This window comes from Mustela lutreola, chromosome 1 (assembly GCF_030435805.1).
Source record: "Mustela lutreola isolate mMusLut2 chromosome 1, mMusLut2.pri, whole genome shotgun sequence".
Classification (NCBI taxonomy): Eukaryota; Metazoa; Chordata; class Mammalia; order Carnivora; family Mustelidae; genus Mustela; species Mustela lutreola.
The window spans coordinates 279,362,895-279,390,271 of NC_081290.1; the positions used below are offsets into that span (position 1 = coordinate 279,362,895).

At 38.9% G+C, this 27,377-nt stretch overlaps 1 protein-coding gene across 1 annotated transcript; it reads left to right on the forward strand.

Moving 5' to 3' along the window:
- MS4A14 (membrane spanning 4-domains A14) lies at nucleotides 1-24,308 on the forward strand. Its single transcript, XM_059159005.1, has 6 exons — nucleotides 1-256; nucleotides 2,099-2,227; nucleotides 4,659-4,712; nucleotides 7,367-7,516; nucleotides 10,270-10,368; nucleotides 22,047-24,308. The coding sequence occupies exons 1-6, from the start codon at nucleotides 119-121 to the stop codon at nucleotides 24,102-24,104; spliced, it is 2,628 nt and encodes an 875-aa protein (XP_059014988.1). The 5' UTR covers nucleotides 1-118; the 3' UTR covers nucleotides 24,105-24,308.
- The last annotated feature ends 3,069 nt before the right edge of the window (nucleotides 24,309-27,377 follow it).

The following is a 27,377-nucleotide window of genomic DNA, read 5'->3' on the forward strand; positions in this document are numbered from 1 at the left end:
CTAGGAGTGAGAAGAGCAGGCTCATTGCTAAGGACTCCATGTGAAACTGATGGAAGACCATGATTTTTGCTGCAATGTTCAATCACTCACTCTTTTAATAGAGTTCTACCATTGAAACATGGAGTCATCATCCGAGGTCAAAAGATCGACCCATGTCATCACTGTACAACCAAATGATAAAGTACTAACTGCATTTCCCTACAGACCTCATGCCTCACTGTTGGATTTTCTGAAGGGAGAACCAAAAGTCTTAGGGGTAAGTCCTCTCCCATCCATTGGTTTTCCTGGAAGGGTGAAAAGAAGCTATTTTTCCAGGTGTGACCATATGGATGCTTTTTCAGGGAGGGATTTGATTCCCCTTCTTTTCTCTCACCTTTTGTCTGTAATGTTTCCTTCTTGATTAATCATAAAAACCTCTAAGTCACTTGCTTGTACAAATAACTCGATCTTCAGTAGAAGAGCCAATATGTAGCCAATAATACCATTTCCCTAGATTTTGATAAACAAGAGAAATAAATATTCTGCTTAGAAAATGCCCACAGTTTGCCTTAGAAATGTCTTATTTATAAGCATGCCTTGGAGATGCTTCTGGGGGCTTATGGAACTCTGGGAAATAGAGTATTTATTTATTTATTTAGAAAGCATCTTTATTTTTCTTCCATTTAAATTCAATTAGCCAACATATAGTACATCATTAGTTTTAGATGTAGAATTAAGTTAATCATCAGCTGCACATAACACTCAGTGCTCTTCTCATCACCTGCTCTCCTTAATGCCCACCACCCAGTTATGCCGTCCCCCCACCTACCTCCCCTCCAACAACCCTGTTTGTTTCCTGTACTTAAGAGTTTCTTATGGTTTTTCCCCCTCTTTGATTTCTTCCCATTGACTTTTCCCTCCCTTCCTCTATGATCCTCTGCTCTGTTTCTTATGCTCCACATATAATTGAAACCATATAATTGTCTTTCTCTGATTGACTTATTTCGCTTAGCATAAGCAATCAATGTAAATTTCATCCTTTTTATGGCCGAGTAATATTCTATTGTAGATATAGACCACATCTTCTTTACCCATTCAGCTGTTGATGGACATCTGGGCTCCTTTCACAGTTTGGCTATAACTTCCTAATACTGAGGAAATCCTGGGCGTGTTTCATGAGGAGTTAGTACTGCTCCCTGAATCCTAGCAGAGAGGATGCAGGAAACTGGTATAATTTTTCCAAATATTTTACTGAGGCAGTGACCTCAGGGTGTAACACCTTCCGTGGAGCTAAAAGCCACCCATGGAGAGGTTAAACTTCCCCTTTGTGCTGTCATTGGCATTGGGAGTTCTTTGAAAATTATATTCAAAGCTCCATAGTGAGCCACGAGGTAGAAAAAAAAAATTTTCAATCATAAATGTACCCAGAGGAGGGCTGTACACAGAGCCTCCATCCCTGGTACAAAAGGAAAATACACAACCTGTGGTACAGTGCTCCACAGCTGTGGCCTGGGGAAAACCCAGAATGCTTGAGGAGAAACTCTGTCCTGAGAAGAACTGCCAACCCCAAGACCACCATGGTGCAGACTCCTAACAGGCTGATGAACCCACTGGATTAGTCTCACCTCTAGACAAGCCCTTGCCCAAAGAGCAGATGAGACAGAGAGCTCACCCCAGCTTCTACACTCTAGATCAGCAAACTTCAGACTTTAAGAGAAGTGGACTTGAGCCTTAACTCCAAAAGCATAAACTGAATGTGGAAAATATGTGCGGTGGGGGGTGGGGATGATAGGATGCTGGAGCTACAGAAGGGCCACCCTGAAGAAGCTTGCAAGTAGGTCAGGTTTATAGTTAAATCTAGTGCAAGGTAAATTGGCAATAGAGGGGATATAATAGGTAGGGAAGGATGAGAGTGAGGAATGTGAAGGACCCAGGTAAGCATGATGAGGAAAGAGACAGAGGACTTTTTGCAAATCTCAAGGGCGTTGGCACACGGAAGAGGAAGGCGTTCATGTGGAGGGAGGTGTGACATAAAAATAGCAGGATGCCTCAGGAACCTAGAAGAGTCCAAAGAGGCTGGGGCACTTGTGATCTCATGGACCCATTTCTTTCCTCACAGGCTATCCAGATCCTCCTGGCACTGATCATTTTGGGCGTCGGAACTATATTTGCATTTAATTACATCAGTTTCTCCCAGAAATTCCCCCTCGTTTTCCTCACAGGATATCCGTTCTGGGGAGCACTTGTTGTGAGTATTCTCAGGAGGTTTTGACAAATTACAATCAAGACTGGTTTAAGCTACCTCAGGTCCTGGAATAATGAATCCTATGAATATGGTCCCCAAGGAGACCAGATAGCCAGTCCCTTCTTGGCAAGAGAAGTCACTCCATCTGGTCATTGCACTACCAGCATCACAACAGTGCGCTTCTAGGTGTACAGTGTTTAAAAGTTTCCAAAGCCCTGTGTGTAGGATAAGTCATCTGCTCCTTACTACCAATGGGAGATCAGATGGGCAAATATCCAACTTTCTCTTTTGCAAATACAGAATTGGAGTTTGAGAGTAGATAATAATTCTTACTTGAGTGTAGTTGACACACAATATTACGTTAGTTTCAGGTGTACAACAGGGTAATTTGACAAGTTTATACATTATGCTATGCTCACCATAAGTGTAGCTGCCATCCATCACCATACATCTCTAACTCAGTACCATTGACTATATGACTTATGCTGTGTCATTTACTCCTATGACTTATTCATTCCATAACTGGAAGTCTGTTTTTCCCTCTCCTTTTCACCCATTTTCTCCATTCCCCCACCCCCTCCCCTCTGGCAACTGTTTTGTTCTCTGTATTTATAGGTCTGAATCTGCTTTTTGTTTGTTCATTCAATTTTTTTTAGATTCCACATATGAGTGAAGTCACATTATATCTCTTTTTCCGTGTGACTTATTTCACTCATACTTTCTAGTCCCATCCATGTTGTCTCAAATGGCACAAACTCATCCTTTTCAATACTGTGTAATATTCCACTGTATATACCACATCTTCCTTATCAATTTGTCTATCAGTAGACACTTAGGTTGCTTCCATATCTTGGTGGTTGTAAATAATGCTGCAATAAACATAAGGGTGCATATATATATTTTTTGAATTAGCGTTTTCTTGTTTTCTTGATAAATAATGGTGGAATTACTATATCATACAGTTTTTCTATTTTTAATTTTTTAGAGAACCTCCACACTATTTTCCACAGTGGCATTACATGAGAGTTCCTTTTTCTCCACATTCTCATCGAGACTTGTTATTTCTTATCTTTTTTATTTTAGTCATCTTAACAGGTATAAGATGATATCCCAATTATGGTTTTGATTTGCTCTTTTCATGTGTCTGTTGGCCATGTATATGTCTTCTTTGGGAAAATGTCTATTCAGTTCCTCTGCCCATTTTTTAATCACATTGTTTGCTTTTTGTGTGTGTGTGTGTTGAGTTGTGTAAATTCTTTTTATATTTTGGATATTAATCCCTTATTGGATATATCATTTGCAAAAATCTTCTCCCATTCAGTAGGTTATCTTTTAAAATTTTGTTGATGGTTTCCTTCACTGTGCGAAAGCTTTTATTTTGAGGTAATCCCAATAATTTTATTTTTGCTTTTGTTAAACCCTTGCCTTAGGAGACACGTCCAGAAAAATGTTTCTATGGCCAGTGTCAGAAGAATTACTGCCTATGTTCCCTTCTAAGATTTTTATAGTTTCAGGTTTAGGTGTTTAATCCATTTTGAGTTTATTTTTGTATATGGTGCTAAAGAAAGTGGTCCAGTTTCATTCTTTTTTACATGTAGCTGCCCAGTTTTCCCAGCATCATTCATTGAAGAGGCTGTCTTTTACCCATTATTTATTCTTCCCTCTTTTGTCACAGATTAACTGAACCTATAATCATAGGTTTCTTTCTGAGCTCTCTATGATCTCTATGTCTATTTTTGTGCCGGTACCATACTGTTTTAATTACTGCAACTTTGTATGATATCTTGAAATCTGGAACTGTGATACCTCCAGCTTGTTTTTCTTTCTCAAGATTGCTTTGGCTGTTCAGGGTCTTTTGTGGTTCCAAACAAATTCAGTACTTCTGTATTATTTGTTCTAGTTCTGTGAAAAATGTTGGATATTTTGATGAGGATTACCATGGCCAAGATATAAGAGCACCCTGAGGGTCCATAAATAGGTAGACTCTTTACATTCCAGATAAATAAGTGGCATGAGAAATTCTCCCTCCATCAGCTAGAGCAGACACAGCTCACCTGTCCCTTCTCTCCACCAGGCCCAGAGCCCAGAATTATCTTCCTGTTTAGAGCCCAGCCAGGCAAAACATCTGGGTGGTATGTCTGGGACGTTAAGGAGGAGGCTGACTCTTCCGCTGCCCCTGGCAAAAGGGATGTTGCTCAGTGCTGCCTATGCCCAACACAATATTTCATCTTATATCAGTGTCTACTATTCTTCCTCCTTGATGCTCAGGTCGAAAGACTATACGGTCGAGGAGAGTCACAGACATATAGACTACAATAGAATCTCCAAAGGAAATTACAATATGCGATATTACAATATAATTTACTTTGGAGATTATATTGTAAGGGAGTCAAGGACATCACCTGTTAACTTTTATATCTTTTCTTCTTAACAGTATGTTGTTACAGGATGCCTTATCACAGGAGCACATGAAAAGGGAAAATGCCAGGTAAGTTACTTTTGTGACTTCTTTGTAATTTATGACCTTCTACTTGCTTTACATCATCTTTGTATATAAAGTCTTTCGTAAGAAAGGATCTCCCAGGAAAATCTTTAGACACCAAATCTGCAGTTCAGGACACTGCTATTTGTGTCAAGGTGAAGGCCATCAGCCTTCACCCTTCTACTGGTTCCCATTTCCCTAGGGTCAAGTATTGTGAGAGAGTTATTTGTTGGAAACCAGTCTACATTCCTCTAACTCAATGGTTCTTAACTGGGAATAATTTTGCCTCCTCCCCCAGAAATATCTGACAGTATCTGAAGACATTTTTAGTTGTCACAACTGGGTTGCAGGGTACTATTGTTACCCAGGCGTAGAAGTCAGGAATGTGCCTAAACATCCTAAAGTGCACAATAAAGTCCATCATTACAAAAAATAAATGATCTAGCCCAAAATGTCTGTAGTGCCAAGTTTGGGAAACTCGATTCTAACCAAAAACAGTCCCAGGATCGCTGTAATCTCCCTGCCCCTCACCCCTACCTACAGATTTTCTTTGGGACCTGCCCAAAGTCTGAAGGAAAGAGTCTGACATTGATGCCAGATCATTCTGGGATAGAATCAAGGCTAACACTCATTCCTGTGTCAACTTAGAGGGAAAAGTACCTAAAGTACCTACTTCAAAGGGTTATTCTGAGAATTTAATAAGATATTACATATAGGAGTGCCTGGGTGGCTCAGGGGCTTCAGGGTCTGCCTTTGGCTCAGGTCATGATTTCAGGGTCCTGGGATCAAGCCCTGCATTGGTTTTCCTGCTCAGTAGGGAGTCTGCGTTTCCCTCTCCCTCTGTTCCTCACCCCTGCTCGTGCTCTCTCTCACTCTGCTCTCTCTCTCAAATAAACAAAATCTTTTTTAAAAAAGATATTATGTATAAAAGATACTTGACATTTGTACTCCTTTCTAACAACTCATTTTTTTTTTTTTAGTGTTAATGCTTCATTTCCGTTTATTTAATCAACTTCCTTAGCTTATATACAGCAGGGTGACCAATAAGGGGTCAAGCAATGGGGAGAGCCAATGAGAGTCCTGTTACTATGCTGATTAAATTTGATACAGCCAACTCATTTTTTTAAGGCTCTGGAGATGTAAGGGTTCTTTTAAAGCCATTTTAACTGTGTTTTTATGATCCTTTGCCACTTTCCTCTAAGGATAGTGACAGACCATAGGAAAGTTCTGAGAGCATGAAAGCCACCATCTCTCTCTACCTGTAGAAATAAATACAGACAATGCAGATAGGTCCAGATGCTGTTCTTCCCACCATATCGATTCCCTTCAGAGCTCAGGAATAAACTAAGGGTAGGCAGACCCATCCCCCACTCACTGAGAGCTGCACAGATGAAGGCAGGCAGGAAAACATGGTGCAAGAACCCTGAATTTTGGGCATCAGAAGGTCCGGTTTTCCATCCCAGCTCTTCCACCAACTGCAGGATTACTCACAATCACTTAGTCTCTGAATCTTATTCAGCTGTCATGTGGGGATAAGCAGTGGTCTGCCTACATCACAAAACCATAATGAGGATCAGATAAGACAAAGGCTGGGATATTTTTTGTAGACCATAGAGCCAAAAGCACATGGGGGATTGCTTACTTAGAAATTTTTGTCCATTAAACGTCCTATGGGAGCCAGAACAGAGCTCAGAAAGAGCGAAAAACTGAGGATTGATAGAAACAACATTTGTATGTCCCTGTGCATTTTCTACCGAAAATGCCTGTGTGTAGTAAAGACCTGGGCATGGGCTAAGCATGAAGTCATAGGTATGCTTCTAAGTCCTGCCACACTAAGCCACAGCTTCTCCTGGACAAGACAGGCTCTGTAAATGCACCACTGCCTTGCCCATCACAACAGGCATACATAAATCAAGAAGAGTAATGATCTACTGAATTGAGATATGGGGCTTTTCTTTGTTTTTCCTTTATAAAAGCAATAGCATGACCATTCACAGACCTCTACTCCCTGGGGCAAATAACACATTATATGTTAATAAAAATAATTTTAAAAATTAAAAAAAAATAAATAAAAAAGCAATAGCAGTGCTGGGAGTAGGTATGAATAAGACAGTTCCCCCTTCCTGGCATTTTCTTTTCCTAAGGCAGTGCTGGGACACATAGTTGGGGCACACTGAACACTTGTTAAAATAAGTGAATAAGTGGATAAATTAGTGACATTATTCTCATTTTTTTGAGGGTAAAAATTGAGATTTCCAAGGGATTAAGTTACCTTGTACAAGGTCCTAGTTTAATAGGACTGAAAATCAGGTCTAATTATAAGGCGAAGATAGTTCCTGACACACCATTTTGCTTGTAGATTATGAAAGACCATGTAATAGGACAGAGTGAATGTTTTCTTTAGCATTAGCCATAGAGCATTCCTTCTTCTCTACCTGTCCTCATTCTTGTCTTCCTAGCTCATTCTAAAACTTAGTTTCTCTTCTGAATTCAATGAATCAGGATTTAACATCATGCTTTTCAGGCATACTGACTTGACAAAGGAATTCATCCCTGAGGAGTATCTGGAAAGACAAAGGCACTAAGAATTTCTTACAAGGTATTTTTGGTTTGGGTTGGGTTTTATTTATTTTAATATTATTTCAAAAACTATTTTTCAGAGACAAGGTATCATGGTCATGAATGTCATCAGTTGCTTGGCTGCAGTGGCTGGGATTACTCTAACCATTATCAGCTACAGATATCAACACAAGTATTGTCAGACGCCTTCCCTCGAGGGAATATGTGTCATAGGTAGAGTTCTTTTCAATGTAAGTGGTCCTACTCTGTAACGTGAATCTGTACAATCTTATTTGAACTACGTTCACGATGCATCAATTCATTAATTTTGATTCCAAGAATGGAAGTTGAGTTAGCATTTGAGCTGACTGTTGAGAACTATATTGTGATTCAGGATCTGAATCTGACTTTTGTAAGTTCTCTGAGCCCCAGTTTTCTTTTGTGGAAAATGAAGATGTTAAAAATATGTCCTGCATTGGGTTGTCATGAGGATTACTTAAATTAGAACACCGTCTGTCACAGTGTAAACAGTCAATAGGTTTTGGTTATTACCATTATTACTGACATAGATTGGATTAAATTTTGCCTTTAAAGAATCAGTGAGGACAAAATGATCTAAAAAGTTTACCCAACTGGGGCACCTGGTTGCCTTAGTTGGTTAAGCGGCTGCCTTTGGCTAAGGTCATGATCTCAATGAACTGTTATCAAACCCAGCATCGCATGGGTCTCTCTGATCAGTGAGGAGTCTGCCTCTCCCTCTCCCTCGGTCCCTCCCCTAGCTTGTGCCCTCTCTCACATGATCTCTCTCTCTCTCTCAAATAAATAAATAAAATCCTTAAAAAATAAAGTTTACCCAATTAATACTAAAAACAAAATATAGTGGGAGCCACTTAATAGGTGTTTGAGCTACTTAATAAAGTATTCTAATAATTTTAGAACATAAGTTATTTTACACAAATGTAACAATTTTATTCATTACAGCAGACAAGATGTATCATTATTGCCAGGAAATACAACTGTAGGTGTAGTTTTCAGTATTTATCTAGTAAGCATTCAATGACATCATTTTTATGAATGTCAAGGACTCCAAAAGGCCTTGCCCTTTACTTCCCCAATAAAATCCTGGCTTTCATTTTATTTCTGTCAGCCACATCTTGAAGGATTTGTTCCTAAAATGTTAATGAGATTTGACCTGCTTGGATGGAAGTGAAAAAGAATCACAGGAAATGTCTCCCCCCAAAAAGAAGGAAAGAGAGAAGAGCTACCTGTTCCTGGATACAAGATCTTATTTATCCTTATAATCATCCATAAAAGCGAGCCTAAAGAATGCTCATATATTCTGAGATAAATTCCAGAATTAGACTCAAAAAAAGTTACTAAGGAAAGCCAGAAAACTATATGAGGAACATAATATTGTCCTAATTGGGCCAAGACATAGAGCATTATAATCCCTTACTCTTTTATCTAGTGGACAGGAGACCACTACTGTACATTATGTTAGTAATGTAAGTATCAGGAAGTTAGTAAGTATCAGGAAGAAACTGTACACTGAAAGTGCTAAATGTCCAGATTTTTGACTCTGCTCAGATGGCAACTGCAGGATTAGTTTCTGTATATATAATCAGGGAGAATCTGTTCCAAAATCTCAGGTGTATGATGCTGCTATTCCTTGGTGTAATTTAAATGTCACAAATAAACTTTAAAAAAAAAAAAAAAAGCCAGATCAGTGGGCTCTAGACATCTCCTGAATGGACCTCTGTCTCCAAGACCAATCCACTGTCTACACCATGACCAAAGCCATCATTTAAAAATGCAAGTCTGATGGCCTAGGAATAAGTGACTTTTTGTGAAACACAGAATTAAAATCCAAATCTTAAAAGGCTTACAAGACCCTGTAACACCTACCTAGCCTACCTTTCCAACACTGTTTCAGGTCTTTATCTTTCTTACTCCTCACATCCGGTACTTCTCAAATTCCTTAATGTGTTAAATACTCACTGTCCCAGGACCATAAGACCAGCTTTCTCTTGCTTCCAGTGTTTTCTGGCCTGGTTCCAACCCTTTTCCACACCTCCCCCAATTAAAACTCCTCCTTGTTCTTGAACCTCAGAAGTCCTTCCTGATTGCCCTCTACCCCTCCCAGTACAGGCTTGTTGGGATCTCCCATTATAGTAGGGTGTAGTTCCAATACTTACTTATGACGCTTATCACAACTTAGTTAAGTAAATAATTGTCTAATTATTTTCCACTGTCTGCCTCCCTTATTATGATCTAAGTTCCACAATGACCAGGGGTGGTCTATCTTCCCCAACAGCAAATTTATAGTAGACACTTCATACATTTCAGTTTTACCAACAAATGGGAGAATACCCAAGCCTCTGAATGTACTGCAGCGAGACCAAGGTTCAGACAAACCCAGTTCTTTGACCAGGTTAAGTGTGGCCTGACTGCACCCAGTTCTTACAGTGCCCTCAGCCCAAGCTTTCTGGACACCATGCTACTTCTTACCCTGATTTTTGATCTAGCTCTTAACTTAAAGCAGAGTGTGCAAAACAGCAATCTGTGGGCTATATCCAGCCTGCAGATATGTTCTATTTGGTACACACAAGTCAATGAATAGCTGGAAAATTTCACATTAAAAATATGCATATCCAGCTTCGTTAGGAAAGAAAAAAAAAACATCATGGGGCCCATGTTCCCACATGGTTAACTATTGCTCAGAACTGATTAATGGAAACATTCTAGGAATACCCTTATTCTCTACTGTCTTGCCTCCTAACTGTTCCACTCATTTGGGATGGTTGCCTGGCTCCTATAAGCACTGGAGTTTGTTACCTCTGCTTATCAAAAAGACATAAGATGAAAATTGTTCAATCATTGATGGCTATGGGAGCATATAAAACGTGAGTTTTCCCCTAGCTGGTCATACAGTATAAATAGTCTTTGGCTTATATCTTTAAAATGATACAGCTTTCATTCCAAACGCCATCCTCATTACTTGCAGGGAATCTTGTCGGTCTTACTGATCATCAGCATAGTGGAGCTCAGCATCGCGGTGACTATCGCCTCCTTCAGAAGCAAGTGCTGGACAAACTCTGATGAGGTGCGTTCAGTGTTGTTAGAAGAAGGGGTTCCAGCTGGGATGCTGCAAGATGACCTCTGGCCTATTAGTTGCCAGAGCACTATTCTCAGATGCTGAACTAGAAATTATAGAGGGTCAAGGAGAGAAAAGCTTAACATTGATGGCTCATTCCGCACTGGGAGATAATGATGCTTCTTTTTCCTGCCCTCTACAATATCCCGTAGACTCTGTTCAGACACAGCTCCTTATCTCCCTGACAAAATAAATGAAGAGAAACAGACTTAATGGGAACCTATATTATTATGTCATGGGGAGCTTATTCCTAGGCCATAAGGGTGTGTGAGACAATCCCCTCATCAGAGTGGAAGCAGAAAAGAAAAATATTTAACAGTGATACTTATCAAACCTATCAAGGCTCCCTATTTGACCTATGAAAGAACTAAAGCACAAAGAGCACCCTCTCCGGTGTCACAGAACATCAGGGTTTTGACTAAAATAAAGAGGGTCCAGAACCTGTTCTCTAAATCCCAAAAAACAGTTCCACACCCTGTGTTAGGTGGTTTTTTTTTCTTTTTTATATTAATTTTATAGAAGTATAGTTTATTAACAGTCTAATTTACCCATTTTAAGAATACCTAATCCAAGGGGCGCCTGGGTGGCTTAGTGGGTTAAAGCCTCTGCCTTCGGCTCAGGTCATGATCTCAGGGTCCTGGGATCCATCCCCACATCGGGCTCTCTGGTCATTGGGGAGCTTCCTTCTCCCTCTCCCTCTGCTGTTCCCTTGTTTGTGCTCGCTCGCTCTCTCTCTTTCCAATAAATAAATAAATCTTAAAAAAATATTTAGTGCATTCCTATCACTCCAAAAGATTCTCTGGAACCTCTTCACAGTCAGTATCTCTCTCTCTCTTTTTTTTTTTAAAGATTTTATTTATTTATTTGACAGACAGAGACCACAAGTAGGCAGAGAGGCAGGCAGAGAGAGAGGAGGAAGCAGGCTCCCTGCTGAGCAGAGAGCCCGATGCGGGGCTCAATCCTAGGACCCTGAGACCATGACCTGAGCCGAAAGCAGAGGCTTTAACCCACTGAGCCACCCAGGCGCCCCAGTTATCTCTGTCTTGATTAGTTTTTACTTTTTCAAATTCATGTACATGGATTATAAATAAGTCCTCTTTTTTGTGTGTGTCTGGGCTCCTTTCTCCAAGCAACACTTTCATGAGCTTCACCCATGATGTTGCATGTATCAATACTGTGTTCCTTTTACGTGAGGGCACGCCACAATTTGCTTATCCATGTACTTCCTGACGGGCACTTGATTGCCAGGAACATTTGAGTTCATGTCTTTGTGTAGACATGTGGTTTCATTTCTCTTGGAGCATCATATCTTGGATTTGGTTGCTAGGTCAGATGGCAAGGGGACGTTTAACTTTGTAAGAAAATGTCAAACAGTTCTCCAAAGCGGCTGTATCATTTTGCACTCTTATCAGCAATATATGAGAGGTATATAACATTGATGGTTCACTCTACCTTTTGAGATAACTATGTTTCTTTTTCCTGTCTTCTCTGCTATCCAGTCATCTCTGTTCAGATATAGCTCCTTTTCTCCCTGCCAGGCTGCTCCATATAAATACCGACACTTGGAATTGCCAGTTATATTAATAACTTTGCTTTTCTAGTGGGCATATAGTGGAATCTCATTGTAGTTTTAATTTGCATTTCCCTGATGACATTATGTCAATGACTATTTTTGTGTTTATTGTCCATTTGTATATCTTTTTTTTTTTTTTTTTGGAGATGTGTGTTCAAATCGTTAGCCAACTTTTATTACATTATCTTATTGAGTTATAAGAACTTAAATGATTCTTAATAAAAGTCCTTTTTTGAAATAGGTGTATTGCTAACATTTTTCCCAGGCTTGGTTTGCCTTTTTATTTTCTTAATTGTTTCTTTCAAATAACAAATTTGTTGAAGTCCAATTTATGACTTATTTTCTTTTATGGTTAGTCCTTTTTGTGTTTTAACAAAGCTTTCCCTATACCAAGATTGTGAAGATTTTCTTCTCTATTTTCTTGTAGAATTAGCTTTTGTATTTAGGTCTATAACAGATTTCAAGTTAACTTTTACATGCTATGCAGCAGTAAGGTAAGACGTTCATGCAACCCCCCCACCATAGAGATACCCAGCTGTGCCAATGCTATTTGTTGGAAAATGCATTGGTTTCCCCCATTACCTTGGTACATTGGCTGAAAATCAACTGACCTCTTATCTATAGGTCTCTTGTGGATGCTACCTTGTCCCAATTGATCTATATGTCTATTCTTCCACATATTCCACACTGTCCTAATTCCTGCAGCTTTAGTATAGTAACCTTTTTTTATTGTGGTAAAATATACATAACATACTAGTTATCATTTTAGTCATTTGTTAAATATACATCCAGTGGCATTAAATATATTCAGAATGATGTGAAACCGTCACCACTAGCTATGCCCAAACTTTTCCATTATCCCAGTACGATCTCTGTGCCCATAAACACTATGCCCCTTTCCTCCTTCTTCCAGCCCCTGGTAGCTTCTAGTCTATTTTATGTTTCTCCATCTACTTTCCATTATCTACTGATTATTCAAATAATTCATAAAAGTGGAATCATATAATACTTTTCCTTCGGTATCTGTTTTACTCTACTAATAATGTTTTTCAGGTTCATTAATATTCATCTATCAAAATTTCATTCCTTTTATGGATGAACAGTGGTCCATTTTGTGTATATTTCACATTTTGTCTAGCTTCAATTATTGATGGACACCACTTTTTTGTACCATTTGGCTATTGTGAAAAATGTCTGTGGGAATATTGGTGTACAAATATCTGTTCTAGTCAATTATTTTGGATACATATCTAAGAGTGTAATTCCTGAGTCATGTGGTAGTTCTGTATTTAACTTTTGGAGAAACTGCAAAAACGTTTTGACAATGGCTGCATCATTTTACATTCCCATCAGGAGTGCAGAAGGGTTCCAGTTTCTCCACATCCTCATGAACATTTGCTATTTCCGATCTTTTCATTATAATAACCATCTTAATGGGTATGTTGTGGTAGACAGCTCATCATGATTTTGATTTGAACTTCCCAGCAATTAGTGATGTTGAGCACCTGCTCATGTACCTATTGATTGTATATCTTCTTTGGAGAAATGTTTATTATATTCCTTTCCACATTTTTTAAAAGATTTTATTTATTTATTTGACAGATGAGATCACAAGTAGGCAGAGAGGCAGACAGAGAGAGAAAGGGAGAAGCAGGCTCCCTGATGAGCAGAGAGCCTGATGTGGGGCTCAATCCTAGGACCCTGAGATCATGACCCGAGCCGAAGGCAGAGGCTTTAACCCACTGAGCCACCCAAGTGCCCCTCCTTTGCACGTTTTTAATTGGATTATTTTGATGTTGTTGTTGAACTGTAGGAGTTCTTTTTTATATTCTAGATATTAACCCCTTAGTTGGTATATGATTTGTAAATATCCTCTGTCATTCTCTAAGTAGTCTTTTTCTCTTCTTGGCAGCATTTTCTGATGCACGTCCGTTCTTAATTCTGATGAGGTTCAATTACTACTTGTTTCTTTTGTTGTCTGTGCTTTTAGTGTCATATCCATGAAATCACTGCCAAATCCAATGTCATGAAGAATTCCCTCAATATTTTCTATGAGTTTTGTAGATTTGGCTACTTTTAGCACTAGATTTTTTTTATCCATTTTGGGTTCAACTTTATATATGGTGTAAGGAAAGGTTCTAAATTCATTTTTTGCATGTGGATATATGGTTTTCCAGCACTGTTTGTTGAGACTATCCTTTCCCCTACTGAATGGTCTTAGCACTCTTGTCAAAAATCTGTCTATGAGGTGGCACAGTCAGTTGAGCATCGGACTCTTGGTTTCAGCTCAGGTCATGATCTTGGGGTCATGGGACAGAGCTCTGTGTCAGGATCCATGCTCAGGGCAGAATCTGCTTGGGATTCTCTCTCCCTCTCCCTCTGCCCCTTCCCATACACTCTCTCTCTCCCTCAAATAAATCTTTTTTAAAAAATCCATCTACCATACATAAGAGTTTATTTCTTGACTCTGTGTTTGACTCCATTTGTCTATATGTCTGCCTTTATGCCAGAACCATACTGTCTTATTTACTGTAGTTGGGATTAAGTTTCATAGTTGGGAAGTGTGATTCTTTCAACATTATTTTTTTCCAAGATGTTTTTTGACCACTTGGGCCCTCTGGAATTCCATATGAATCTGAGAAATGATTTTGCCATTTTTGAGAAAAAGGCTGTTGGAATTTTAATAGGAACACTGACAATTTTCTATCCTTGCAATGTCTTTATCTGGCTTTGGTATCAGAGTAAAGTCAGCCTCATAGCATGAATTGGAAATTTTCCCCTTCTCTTCAGTTTTTTAGAAGCATTAAGAGAAGGAGTAGTATTAATTCTTCTTTAATATTTGTGAATTTTTCAGTTTTCCTTATATTATTAGTTTCTGTCTTCATCCAGGTATGGACAGAAAAGGTACTTTGTATAGTATCTTTTAAATCTATCAAGACTTGTTCTGTGACATACTATGTAGTCTATCCTGAAGAATGTCCCACGTGAATGTGCTTTTTGCTGTTGTTGGTTGGAATGTTCAGTTCACGTCTGTCAAGTCTAATTGGTTTACTGTGTTGTTTAACTCTCTGTTTCTGTACTTATCATCTGTCTGGTCATTCTACGAATTTTGAAAGTGGAGTGTAGAAGCTTCCAACTATTCTGGTCAAATAGTCTATCTCTCTCTTGCACTTTACCAATTTTGCTTCATATATTTCGAGGGTCTGTTATCAGATGTGTAAACGTTTTTAATTGTTATATCCTCATCTTCTATTGAAACTTTTATTAATATATAAAGTCCTTCATTGTCTCCTACAATTTTTTTGGTTTAAAGTTTATCTGATATTAGTGTAGCCCCTCCCCAAGCTTTCCTTTGGTTGCTATTTGCATCGAATAATTTTTCAATAATTTCACTTTCAATCTCTTTGTGCCTTTGGAGCTACAGTGAGTCTCTTGTACACAGTATATAACTGAACTGTTTTGTTTTGTTTTAATCCATTTAGCCAATCCCTGTCTCTTGACTGGAGAGTTTAAACCTTTCACATTTAAAGTAAATACGAGCAAAGAAGAAGAACTACCATTTTGGGTTTCCTATATACCTTATAGCAAGACACTTGGACTCTGTTCACTTTTGTAAATTCTTATTCTGTTCCTCAATAATTCCTCAATAATTTCAATTGTTCTATCTTCAAGTTCATTGGTTATTTCTTCTGCTTCCTCAAATCTGTTTTGGAACCCCTTAGTGTATATTTTATTGTACTTTTTGGCTCCAGAAACTCCTTTGAGTTCTGTTTTATAATTTATATCTCCTTATTGATATTCTCATTTTGTTCATACATCATTTTCCTATGACTTTCTTTAGCCCTTTTAGCATCCTTATTATAGTTGTTTGAAAGTCTTTGTCTCATAAACACGAAGTCTGGGCTTTCTTGGGTATGTTTGTGTTCATTAGTTTTGTTCCACTGAATAGACCATACTTTCCTGATTCTTTGTATACCTTCTTTTATTGAAAAGTCATTATTTGAATCTTATAATGTGTTAACTCTGGAAATCAGATTATCCATCTGCCTTAGGGTTTTGCTGGGTGGTTTTGCTTGTTTGTTTTTATTGTTGTAAAACATCTCTGTGCCAGAGATAAGCCTGAGAGGAAAGCTTCAGGTCTTCTCATTTTCTGGGGATGCATGGTGGGTTTCTACATTCTCCCATAAATACCATTGTTTTTAAATATCAAGAAAACAAAATTAACCCAAAACCCAAGCAAAAATAGTTGGAAGTTGAATAATTTCCTCTACAAACTGTTGCAGCCAATATGGGTCAAAATAATGGCACCTAGCCTCTGTGCCTACATATCAGTGATCAGAAGCAGCAATCCACAGTAAGAATACAGAAAACTTGATATTTGGAAAACATGACCCTAATTGCCTACCCTGGCTCCAGCAGCATGGGTTGCCACCTCCCAGCTGCCTGTCAGGGACTTGGAGTGAGAGATAAGTAGTCACTACCTTGCTAAAGGTTTATATTGACAGACAAAAAGCCATGAATCTACCAGCCAAGCTTTCATCTGGATGCTGCAAGTGTTCACATAGAATCCAGAGTTGCAAAATAGTTATTTCAGAGTGCTTCTACCAGTACAACTGTTGTCTCTGAACAGGCAGATTCTAGGAGCTTCCTATTCTGTTTTCTTCTCTGAGGTTCCCCTAGAATAATTCTTAAAATCACATAGTGTCAATCTTCTAAATTTGTTGTTTTCAAAATCATTTTTGGCTAGCCTACATCCTATAGATTTCCATATAAGTTTTAGAATTAGTTTATCAATTCCTTAAAAAATGTTGTTAGGCTTTTGACTGGAGTTTCACTAGACTTATAAATGATTTAGGAAACATTTATTTATTAGTAATATTTAGTCTGCTTGCCCATGTCATAGAATGCATCTACATTTTCTTACATTTCATTTGATTTCTCTCAGCAATATATTGTAGTTTTCATATTTTGTTAAATTTATCCCTAAGTATTTCATGTTTTTTCTTGTTATTGTACATGTATTTTAAAACTTTATTTTCCTAGTATCTATTCCTACATATAGAAATGCAATTTATTTTTATATACCAGCATACTAAGACTTTAATAAACTTATTAATTCTAGTAGCATTTATATAGATTTCCTAGAATTTTCTAAGTAGACAATGGTTATACTAGTAAATAAAAACATTTTTATCTGCAAATTTTATTCCTTATTTTTCTTGATTTTTGCACCGTGTAGAGCCTCCAGCACAATTTTTTTTTAATGCTGAGTATAGCCAATCTTCTCGTGTTCAAAACCATAGATTGAAAGTTTTACATTTTACCTTTAAATATGATGTTACCTATAGGGTTTTCATAAACTAAATTTATCCTCATTTGTAGGCAACTTTTTTTTTTATCATGAAGGAGCATCAACTTTTATCATTTTTCATGTCAAGCTTGCGTTTTTATAATATTATCTCAGCCCAGGTATTTGATGTGTTGTTCTTTTCTTGATACAACCACAGGAGAATACAAAACCCTTTAGGAGCAATATTAAAACAAATTACTCACACTGAATAACTACTCAATTTAATTCCACAAAAAGGGCTTTTTAATGGCATAGCAATCTGCAAAGTACAGCAGAGAATACAAAGGTACTATGTAATATGCACTCTGAACTCAAAAAGAGGAAAGGGAATGGGAACTCTTAGTATTTATGAATTAAGTTCTCTGTGCCAATCACCATGCCTAAAGCATTATTTTATATAGTCTTCAGCCACCCTGGAATAAGGTCGTGAAGTGCTTATCATAAAGAAGCATGTATTAGAAATTAGGATAGATTAGATGGAGAGAAAAGCACAGAATCCAGAATTCAACTGCAGTATATGACTCCTAGACACTGGCTGAACTCAGTTCTCTCAAATAACCTCATAGGAATATTATATGTATTACTTGAGACGACTTTGGAAACTTATCCAGCACCTGGTAATCACTGATGAGTACATTTAAAGTTATACACTTAAAATCTTGAATAAAGTTAAAGAACTTATAATTCATGCTTCTAAATCTTTTAACAAGTGAAAAAAAATTACTCTTCAAATGAAACAAAGGTTTGAGGATGAGTAAAAATGTATCACATAAATACCCTTCCAATGGTGATAAAATATAGATGTGAAAACCAATTAGAAGTTGGGAATGAGGGGCGCCTGGGTGGCTCAGTGGGTTAAAGCCTCTGCCTTCAGCTCAGGTCATGATCCCGGTGTCATGGGATCGAGCCCCGCATCGGGCTCTCTGCTCTGCGGAGAGCCTGCTTCCCCCTCTCTGCCTGCCTCTCTGCCTGCTTGTGATCTCTCTCTCTGTCAAATAAATGGATAGAATCTTTAAAAAAAAAAAAAAAAAAAAAAAAAAAAAAAAAAAAAAAAAAAAAAAAGAAGTTGGGAATGACAATGTGTAATATAAGAGAACATGAAGATTCATTTTAGACCAGCCATCAATCAAATAGGCAACCATAATTAGGTCATTTAATCACTCAGAATTCCAATCACTTCATCAAATAGAACAAGTAGTCTATTCTGACTCTGTGGTTGACCTTAGAAAGGACACAGGCTGACAGGACTCAGTAGATTGGTCTGTAATGTCAACCACTCTCAAAAAAAAAAAAAAAAAAAAAAAAAAGGGAAAACGAGAAAATGGGAAGAATGAGCAGCATTGGCTAAAGATTGTATCGGCTGCTGTCATTTAGTTGTTTAAAAAATTTCCATAGATCTCACTTGTCTGTAGAGGAAAGCTCAAATTTCCTGGCACAGGGTCTTGGTACATTCATGTTGCTATAACAAAAATACCACGGACTAGGTAGCTTGAATAACAAAAACTTCTCTGAGTTCTGGAGGCTGGAAGTGCAAGATCAGAGTGCTAGTAGATTCAGAGCCTGGTGGGTGCCCACTTCTTGGTTCATAGATGCCATGTTCTCACTGTGTCTTCACATGAAGGGAAGGGAAAGGTCACTATCTGGGTTTCTTTTTATAAAAACTCATAATCTAATCATGTCCCAAAGGCCCCACCTCCAAATACCATCACACTGGGGATTAAGTTTAAGTTACAAATTTAGGGGGAACACATTCAATCCATAGTATTCCATCCCTTCCCACTCCCCAAATTCATGTCCTTTTCATATATTATTTATATATTATTTCCATCCCAATAGGCCCACAAGTTTTATCTTTTTTCAGCACTAACTTTAAAGTCAAGTCCAAAGTCTCATATAAGTATCATCTAAATCAGATAGGGGTAAGACTGAACATACGATCCATCCTGAAGCAAATTTCCCTCTAGCTGTGAACCTATGAAACCAAACATGTTATGACACTGAACTTCCAAAATACAATGGTATATTCTTCTAAAAGGGAGAAATCGCAAAAAAAAATTTTTTTTTTTTAATTTAACAAATATAAGAAGTTCAAGTCCCACTTATGGCTAAAGCCTAACAGGGCAGAACAAACCTTAAGGCAAGAATAATCCTCTTTGACTCAATGCTCTGCCTTCCAAGCTCACTGGGGAGTGACATCTTCACTGTGGCTTAGCATTAAGGCACCACAGTAACTCTTCACCTGAGGTCTACCCCTGCAGCTGCTCTCTGCCTGGGCCCTGTGGCTCTCCTGGGCAGGAGTCCCATGCCTGTAGCTCTTCTGGGTTGGGGTCCCAAACCCATGGCTCTGTCGGAGAAGCACTGTCTTTTGAAATCTCAGTGGAAGTGGTCATGATCCCATGGCTCAGCTGGTTGCAGTCATGCAGCAGGACTCTGCAGTGGCCCAACTCGGAGACACTGAGAAGGGGCATCCTGGATTAGCTTGAAACCAGAGAGGTGGTCTTATCCTTCAAAAGCATTCTTCTCCCAGGGCCCTTTACTCTGGGCGCATGATAGGAGTGGCGGCCCTGATGCTCTCTGAATGTCATTCTTGCATTGTTTTGGAGAACATGTTCTGGCTATTGTTGAGATGGCTGATCCATACCAGTTTCTTCATCGAACAAGTCACTTGGTCAGATTCTTAGTGTTCTCATTTTCTGCAGTATGGTTAAACTGGGAATCTTCCAAACAATTAAGTCCTGTTTCCTTTTTGCTTAACAATTCCATTTTTAAGTAATTTCTCTCTTCTCACATTTTATTATTAGCTGTCCAAAGGAGATAAGTCTCACATTCAGCACTGTTTAGAAATAGCTTCAGCTTGGTGATTCACAGACCTGTACCCCTGGGGATAAAAACATATGTTTATAAAAAATAAAAAATTTTATTAAAAAAAAAAGAAATAGCTTCAGCTAAATTTCATTATTTATTTCATAAAATACTTATTATTCATTATTAATAATATCATTTACTACATGAAATTTCATCACTTTATTCACTATTACAAGTTTTACCTTCCATAAAACACTAGAACACAAATATAATTCGGCCAAGTTCTTTGCCACTTTACAGCCAAGATCGCTTTTCTTCTAGTTTCTAATAACATAGTCTTCATTGGTGTCTGAGATCTCATCAGAATGACCTTTATCTTTCATATTTCCACCAACATCTCGTTCAGGATTACTTAGATATTCTCTAAGAAAATAGATTTTATCTCTCTGGCTCTCCTTTTTTCTTCCTGGGCCCTCACCATAATTGTCCTTATTGGTCCATTCACAGCAATATAAGCTTTTTCTGGTATGCACCTCCAAACTCTTCCAGTCTCCAAACATTATCCAGTTCCAAATCTGCTTCTACATTTTTAGATATTTGTTACGGAAGCACTCCCACTTCTTGGTATCTATTTATGCCTTAGTTCATTCAGGCTGCTATACCAAAGATAGAGGGCCTTGAACAACAAATATATACTACTCATAGTTCTGAAACCTGCGAAGTCAAAGATCAAAACTGGTATATTCAGAGTCCTGGTTCATAGCTGGTAATCTCACTGTGTCTTTGAATAGAGTACGGGGCAAGGGGGCTCTTTGGGGTCCTCTTACAAGGGCACTAACTCCATGGTACAAGGGCTCCAGCCCCATAATCTAATCTCCCTCCCAAAGAGCCTACCTCTAAATACCATCACATTGGAGATTAGGTTTCAACATACAAATCTGGAGACACACAAACATTCAATTTACAGCGCCTAGCATACTATCTAACAATATCTAACTGCTTACCATCTGCCATGACACAATGCTGCATCATAACCTGCTGTTTTATTACTCACTATTTCTTTCTACCTGGATTTCTATTTTTATTTTGCTTCATCTGACCTTTTTGCCTAAGGAATTTCCTACCCATCCATCAAGACATGGATCAAATACCACTCCTTAATGAAGCATTTCCTGGAACTCAAATTTAGGTCACCTTCTTCATTCCCATAAAGCACTTAATACTGATTTCTATAATAACATTTGCTAAATTGTATTGCTATCTATTTATATCTTAGTATATCTATCCATTGTGAGCACCTAATAGAAAAAACCTACATCTAATTATTTTTATCTCCAGAATCTCATTCATCTAGTAGGTGGACAGTAAATCATTATAAAACTGAATGTATGAGTGGCACATTCAGTTAAGCATTGGACTCTTGGTTTCAGTTCAGGTCTGATCTCAAGGTCAGACCTTGAGACTGAGCCCACATTCAGTGCAGAGTCTGCTTGAGTTTCATTCTCCTTTATCCTCTGCCCCTCCCTACTGCTCTTTCTCTCACTGAAAGAAATAATCTTTTTTTTTAACTGATTATATGAATACCAAGTAGATAATTTTAAATTTTTGAGATGCTTTATAATATTAAGTATGGGAAGAATATTTCAGAAAATCTTAATCAAATTCCCTCTTTTCAATATTTGATATAGTGGTGGGTGATGACTTGTTCAAAATAAAACCAATGAGTTGATGACAAAGGCAGTGCTGGTAATGGTATTTGTTTTCTGACTCCTTGTGTAGATGTTATATTCTGTGTGCTATCTTAAGGCAGAGATGAAAAATCATTTGTGAATACAAGAAGAAAAGAACATCAAAAGTTGGTTGTTACATTAATGTTTTCCCTATCCCTTGGTTTTATAGATTGTATTTTTCTTGCCTTCGGATATTACTCAAGATAGTGAAACATCTGCCCCTGAAGAAAATGCTACAATACAATTTGAGCTTCAAGAACAGTCTTCTACTGATATAGCAACAACAAACAAGCAACCTGTTTTCATTGGAGGCTATGCTTTCTTCAAGTTAAGAATCTCAAGAAATCCTTTAGTCTTTCGACATTCAAGGAGGGGAGGCAGCAATATTTACTATACATCTTCTGTATCTATGCTAGACGAACAACATAAAAATAACCCTCCACCTTCACAACTTCAAGAAGAACAAACTAAACTGAAAGTTTTGCCTCTCACAGAGGAGAAGAAGCCCACCAAAAATATTCCATACACTGAACAACTGAAAGATGAAGACCTAAAATCTGCTGTCACACAACCCCCCAAAAAGCAAACCCAATTGCTGCAGTCCTCAGCTTCACCAATCCAAGTTTTTCCATCCCACTCTAAAAAACTCCAGGCGTTACCACCCAAAGACTTGCTACCCCAAGCTCTGCCAGTACAAGCCCCAAAACCCTATGTCACACAGCCTCATGGCCTGACATCGGAAGACATGCCATACCAAGACATACCATACCAAGATGTACAATCCCTAGACCTCCCATCTCAGAAGGCAGCATACCAAGACATATCATACCGGAATCCACCATACCAAGATACACCATCTAAAAACATGGCACCCCAAGACATGCTATCCCCATATGCACCAGCCCAAGGCATAACTAACCAAGATCTGATTTCCCAAGTACCAGCTCTGCCAGCACAAGTCGTGCTATTTGAAGCTCCAACATTCCATGCTGTACAGTCCTCTAATATTCAACGCTTAGATCAGCAGTCCCTTCAACAACAAAATCAGCAATTTATGCAGGTAGCATATCAAGACATGCAATCAGAAGTCAAGTTATTGACCCAAGAATGGAAATCCAAGGAGGAATTCCACAGCAGGAAATCCTCAAAGTGGCAAGCCTTAGACTGGCAAAACAAAAATTCACAACCTCCAAAGTCACAGAATTTAGAGCAGCAAGACAAAGCCTTGCAATATGCAAAACAGAAATCCCCAGACCTACAAATTCAAGGCCAAGAATCCCCAAAAAGGAAATCCCTAGATGATCACATCAAGGGCTGGTTATCCCCAAAGAGGCAGTCCACAGATAAGCAAATCCAAGTTAAGCAAGACAAACAATACCCAGATCAGCAATCTGAAGGCCAGCTGGTCCTATGGGAACAACCCCAAAAGCAACTATCCCCATATGGACAAGAAGAAGATCAACAGGACAAAGAGAAGCAATCCCTGAAAAAACAATACAAAGAAAGACAAGAAAGAGCTCTACAGGTTTATAAGGGACAATCCCTTGTGAAACATATGCAGCAAGCTGAAGACCTGCAAGTCAAAGAGCAGCTACATCAAGATGGACAATTCCAAATCCAGGAATACCAAGGCCGGCAATTTTTAGACCAAAGGTCCCAAGATTGGAGTTCAAGAGTTCAAGGCTGGAGAAGCAAAGATTGGAAAGTGCAGGAAGCGCAATTAGAAATGCCACGTTCCCTAAAGTGGGAATCTCAAATTCGGCAAACTCAAGATCTAGTAGAGGAAGGATCCCTAAAGCAGACCGCTCTACAACAAGAAGTCCAAGCTGTGCATGCCATAACTCGACAACAATTACAAAGCATTCCGTTTCAAGACAGTCAGGATCAAGATAAGAACCAACAAGACCGTAAATCCACAGATACCCAAAAAGAAGATATGCAGATAGATACCATGCAAACAAGAGACAACAAACCAACAAGCATGAAGCTTGAGAGCCAAAACCTATACAACCTGCAGTGGGAAGACAAAAAGCCAGATTTTAAGTGTAGTTCCTCCCGCCAAAGCTCAGTGCAAGACACACAGTTCACTTCTGCATCTGATATAAATTCAGAACAAGATGTGCAGAAAGACATTTCAATTTGCTCAGCTTCATACCAAGAAGATATTCCTTTAATTTCCACCTCATGTTACACAAAAGACCAACAGCAATCTGAAGACTCTGACTAACAGGCAAAATCTACCCAAATGCCACACTGCTCCTAATTATGGAACCAAAATAAGGAAAAACAATATAGTCTCCTCCAACCTATGTTCTCAAGTATAGTTGCTACCTTATTCACTCAGCAGAAAACAAAGGGCATGCAGAACACGCAAAGGATTTGTCCTTAAAATAAAATGGCAACGAATATTAATGCTATATCAGTACTTTCTGTGTTTGAAGGAGTAATTCACATTTAAACACTCTTACTAGTGTGAGTGTTTCAATTTATGATCACCAATTCATTTTACAACCAAATACATTTTTATTGAATAGTTCACATACAAAATTAATTGCAGGTATACAACATAGTGATCTGACAATTGTATACATTATAAAATGCTCACCACAGTACCTGTAGTTACCATCTGTCACCATACAAAGGGATTGCAATATTATTGACTATATTCCCTCTGCTGTGCTTTTCATCCTCATGATTTATTTTAAAACTGGAAACTTGTACCTCTTAATTCCCTTCACCTATTTCACCCACCCTCCACCAAACCACCAGTTTGTTCTCTATTTGTGAGTCTATTTCTGTTTTACAATTTAATATTTAACGAACTTACTTTTCCATGGTGCCACAATTCCTTGCCTCCTCCCCTGTGTATTACAGGGGCTCAGTAAGTCAACCAGGAAGAAGTCCAGGTAGGCTTTCGAAGAGCACAAGAGCCAAGAGGCAGTGAGAAAAATCAATAACACCATTCCCTTGCTTTGCTGTTTCCAATCACCCACCCAACTCCTCACTCCACAAATCTGTGTTGAGGATATATGCTCTAAGTTTGTCCAATTGTTAATGAGATGTAATGTGGCAATGGATACAGACTGTAGTGTACAGGGAGAGGATAAAACATACCTAGGGATAGGAAAAGTAGGAGGCAGGGAATGGCAGAGATGCAGATGTTGTAATAAACTGTCACATACTGAAGATCTGCTCACTTCTGCATGCCTGCACTCATTTCTAATTTCTCAACACTTATAACATCAAAGGACAAAGGAAATTGACCTTTGGTTGTCTGTTTTGTGTTCAAAAACGTTGAGTTACTCTGCATCCTCCAAGGCTATCAACATTTCTTCAATTTCTTAAGTTGAAATTGGAGTTGCTAACCACCCCTTCTCTCTGCGGTGTTCATCACTTGTTGGATTCTGCATTTTTCTTCCCATTTCAAAAAGTCTAAAATTAGTGTTTCCAGGGATTTCTCTCCATCTTTCTCCTTTTTTGAAATCACATACACTCTCATAATTCTCTCATATCCTTGTGAATAACCCCAGCTGTGTCTTCAGCAGAATTCCACAAAAAGGCTTGCTTTAAGAAGGCATTCAATCATTTTTAAAAACCTAAGCTCTCCAACTAGAGGTGAATGGTAGAATAATGAGGCATGGAGCTGGAGAGACTGACAATCCGCTCCTTGCCACTTTTGCCTCTGTAGTAAGGATGAGTCACCTGAATCCCGAGTTAGGTTCAACCTTGGTAGGGTCCTTACCTTACCCATTCCTACATGGTTGCCACTTTGTATTCAACTCACTCCGAATAATACTAATAATTCCCCCTTTTGCTTCAGCTAGATTAGCACATATTTATGTGGTGTTTGTTATGTTTAACTTTTAGTCCACAAATGCTGGTGTTCAGTAAATAGATATTTACAACTCTAAATCATATTCTTTGAGAATCCAACGCATGCAGTCAGTTCTGCCTATTTTTCTCCACACCCATCCAACACACACACACACACACAGAGAGAGAGAGAGAGATACACCCAAGCACAGGGTCTTGTGGTCTTAAAACAATGTAAGTCATTGTAGGGGTGATTCCTGTCATTAATGACTAGTCCACACCTCTTACACTGAGAAACTCATTGTCTCAATTCCTATTAGATCCAAAGTGTCCTCTGAATTTGATGCTTATATAACACACTTGGAATTTTTTCCCCAAATTGCAAAAATGCAGTGCCTAGGGCTGGACTTAAAATGTGAAAACGTGATAAAGTTGAAAACCATCCTCTCTGAGGTTTTTTCATTCTACTGAGAATGCTAGGGAGCAAGTCAGAAGTCCTCAATGCCCCCCCGGGCCCACAGGCAACTTTCCAATCTGCAAGAATTCCACTTTTCTCTGCTTTTCAAAGGCATTTTTGCCCCCACCCCTTTCTTTCTTTTTTTGAAATACCTTGTACTGTCCCATCAATAAATTTGGGTCTAGAGCTGACAAAATCAGATGTGTTTAGGAGCTGATAAAGGAATGTAAATGTGTAAAATAGCTGTTTATAAAACAAGGTGAAAAGGGATATAGGGAGCCAGAGCATTTATGATTTACTTAAAGGCAACCTATTTTTCTTTCTGAAACTAACTTACTCCTATTTTAGGTTAGGTTTGTTTTGGTAAAACTAGAAGAATTGATTTTTCAGATGCTATCTTACACCTACAGGTCCCAAGAACTGGTTGGAAGGGAGAAGACATTTACAAGTGATATATCCAATAAGGTGTTAATATCTGATATATATAAAGAATTCATACAACTCAACACAAAAAAGGCCCAAACAATCTGATTTAAAAAATGGGCCTAGGACCTCAATAGACATTTCCCCAAGAAGACATACAGATGGCCAACATGAGAAGATGCTCAACATCACTAATCACTGTTAGGGTCCATGATCAAAGGAACAAGAACTGACACAAAGCAAAAATCAAACAAAGCTTTATTTCGTGCCAAGCATCAAAAATCAAACTGACTGGTAGGGGCCATCTCTTACGAAGAGACAACAATGATGATCCCAACAAGGTTACTCCCAAGAAGGTCGTTCCAGTTGAGGCTGCTCTGGATGAGGCTGCTCCGCAGATGAGGCCACTCCCAGGACAAGGCTGCTCCCCAGACAGGGCCGCTCCCCGGACAGGGGCTACTCCAGCGAGACCACTCCCCGGACAAGGCCGCTCCCAAGAAGAGGCCACCACACCGGACAAGGCCGCTCCCTGACAAGGCTCCTCCCCAGACGAGGCCTGTCTGGATGAGGCTGCTCGGGTGGAGGCTGCAGGCCAACAGCGCCACTCCCCGGCAAAGGACGCTCTGGACGAGGCCATTTCCTGACGGGGCTGCTCTAGGCGAGGCCTCTCCCCAGACGATGCTGCTCCTGACTAGGCCGCTCACGGAGGCGGCCTCACGTGGAGGAAGCCGCTCCCCAGAATGACGCAGCTCCGGCGAGGCCCCTCGTGGTGGGGCTGCCACTCGGGGCAACAAGGCTGCTCCCGGC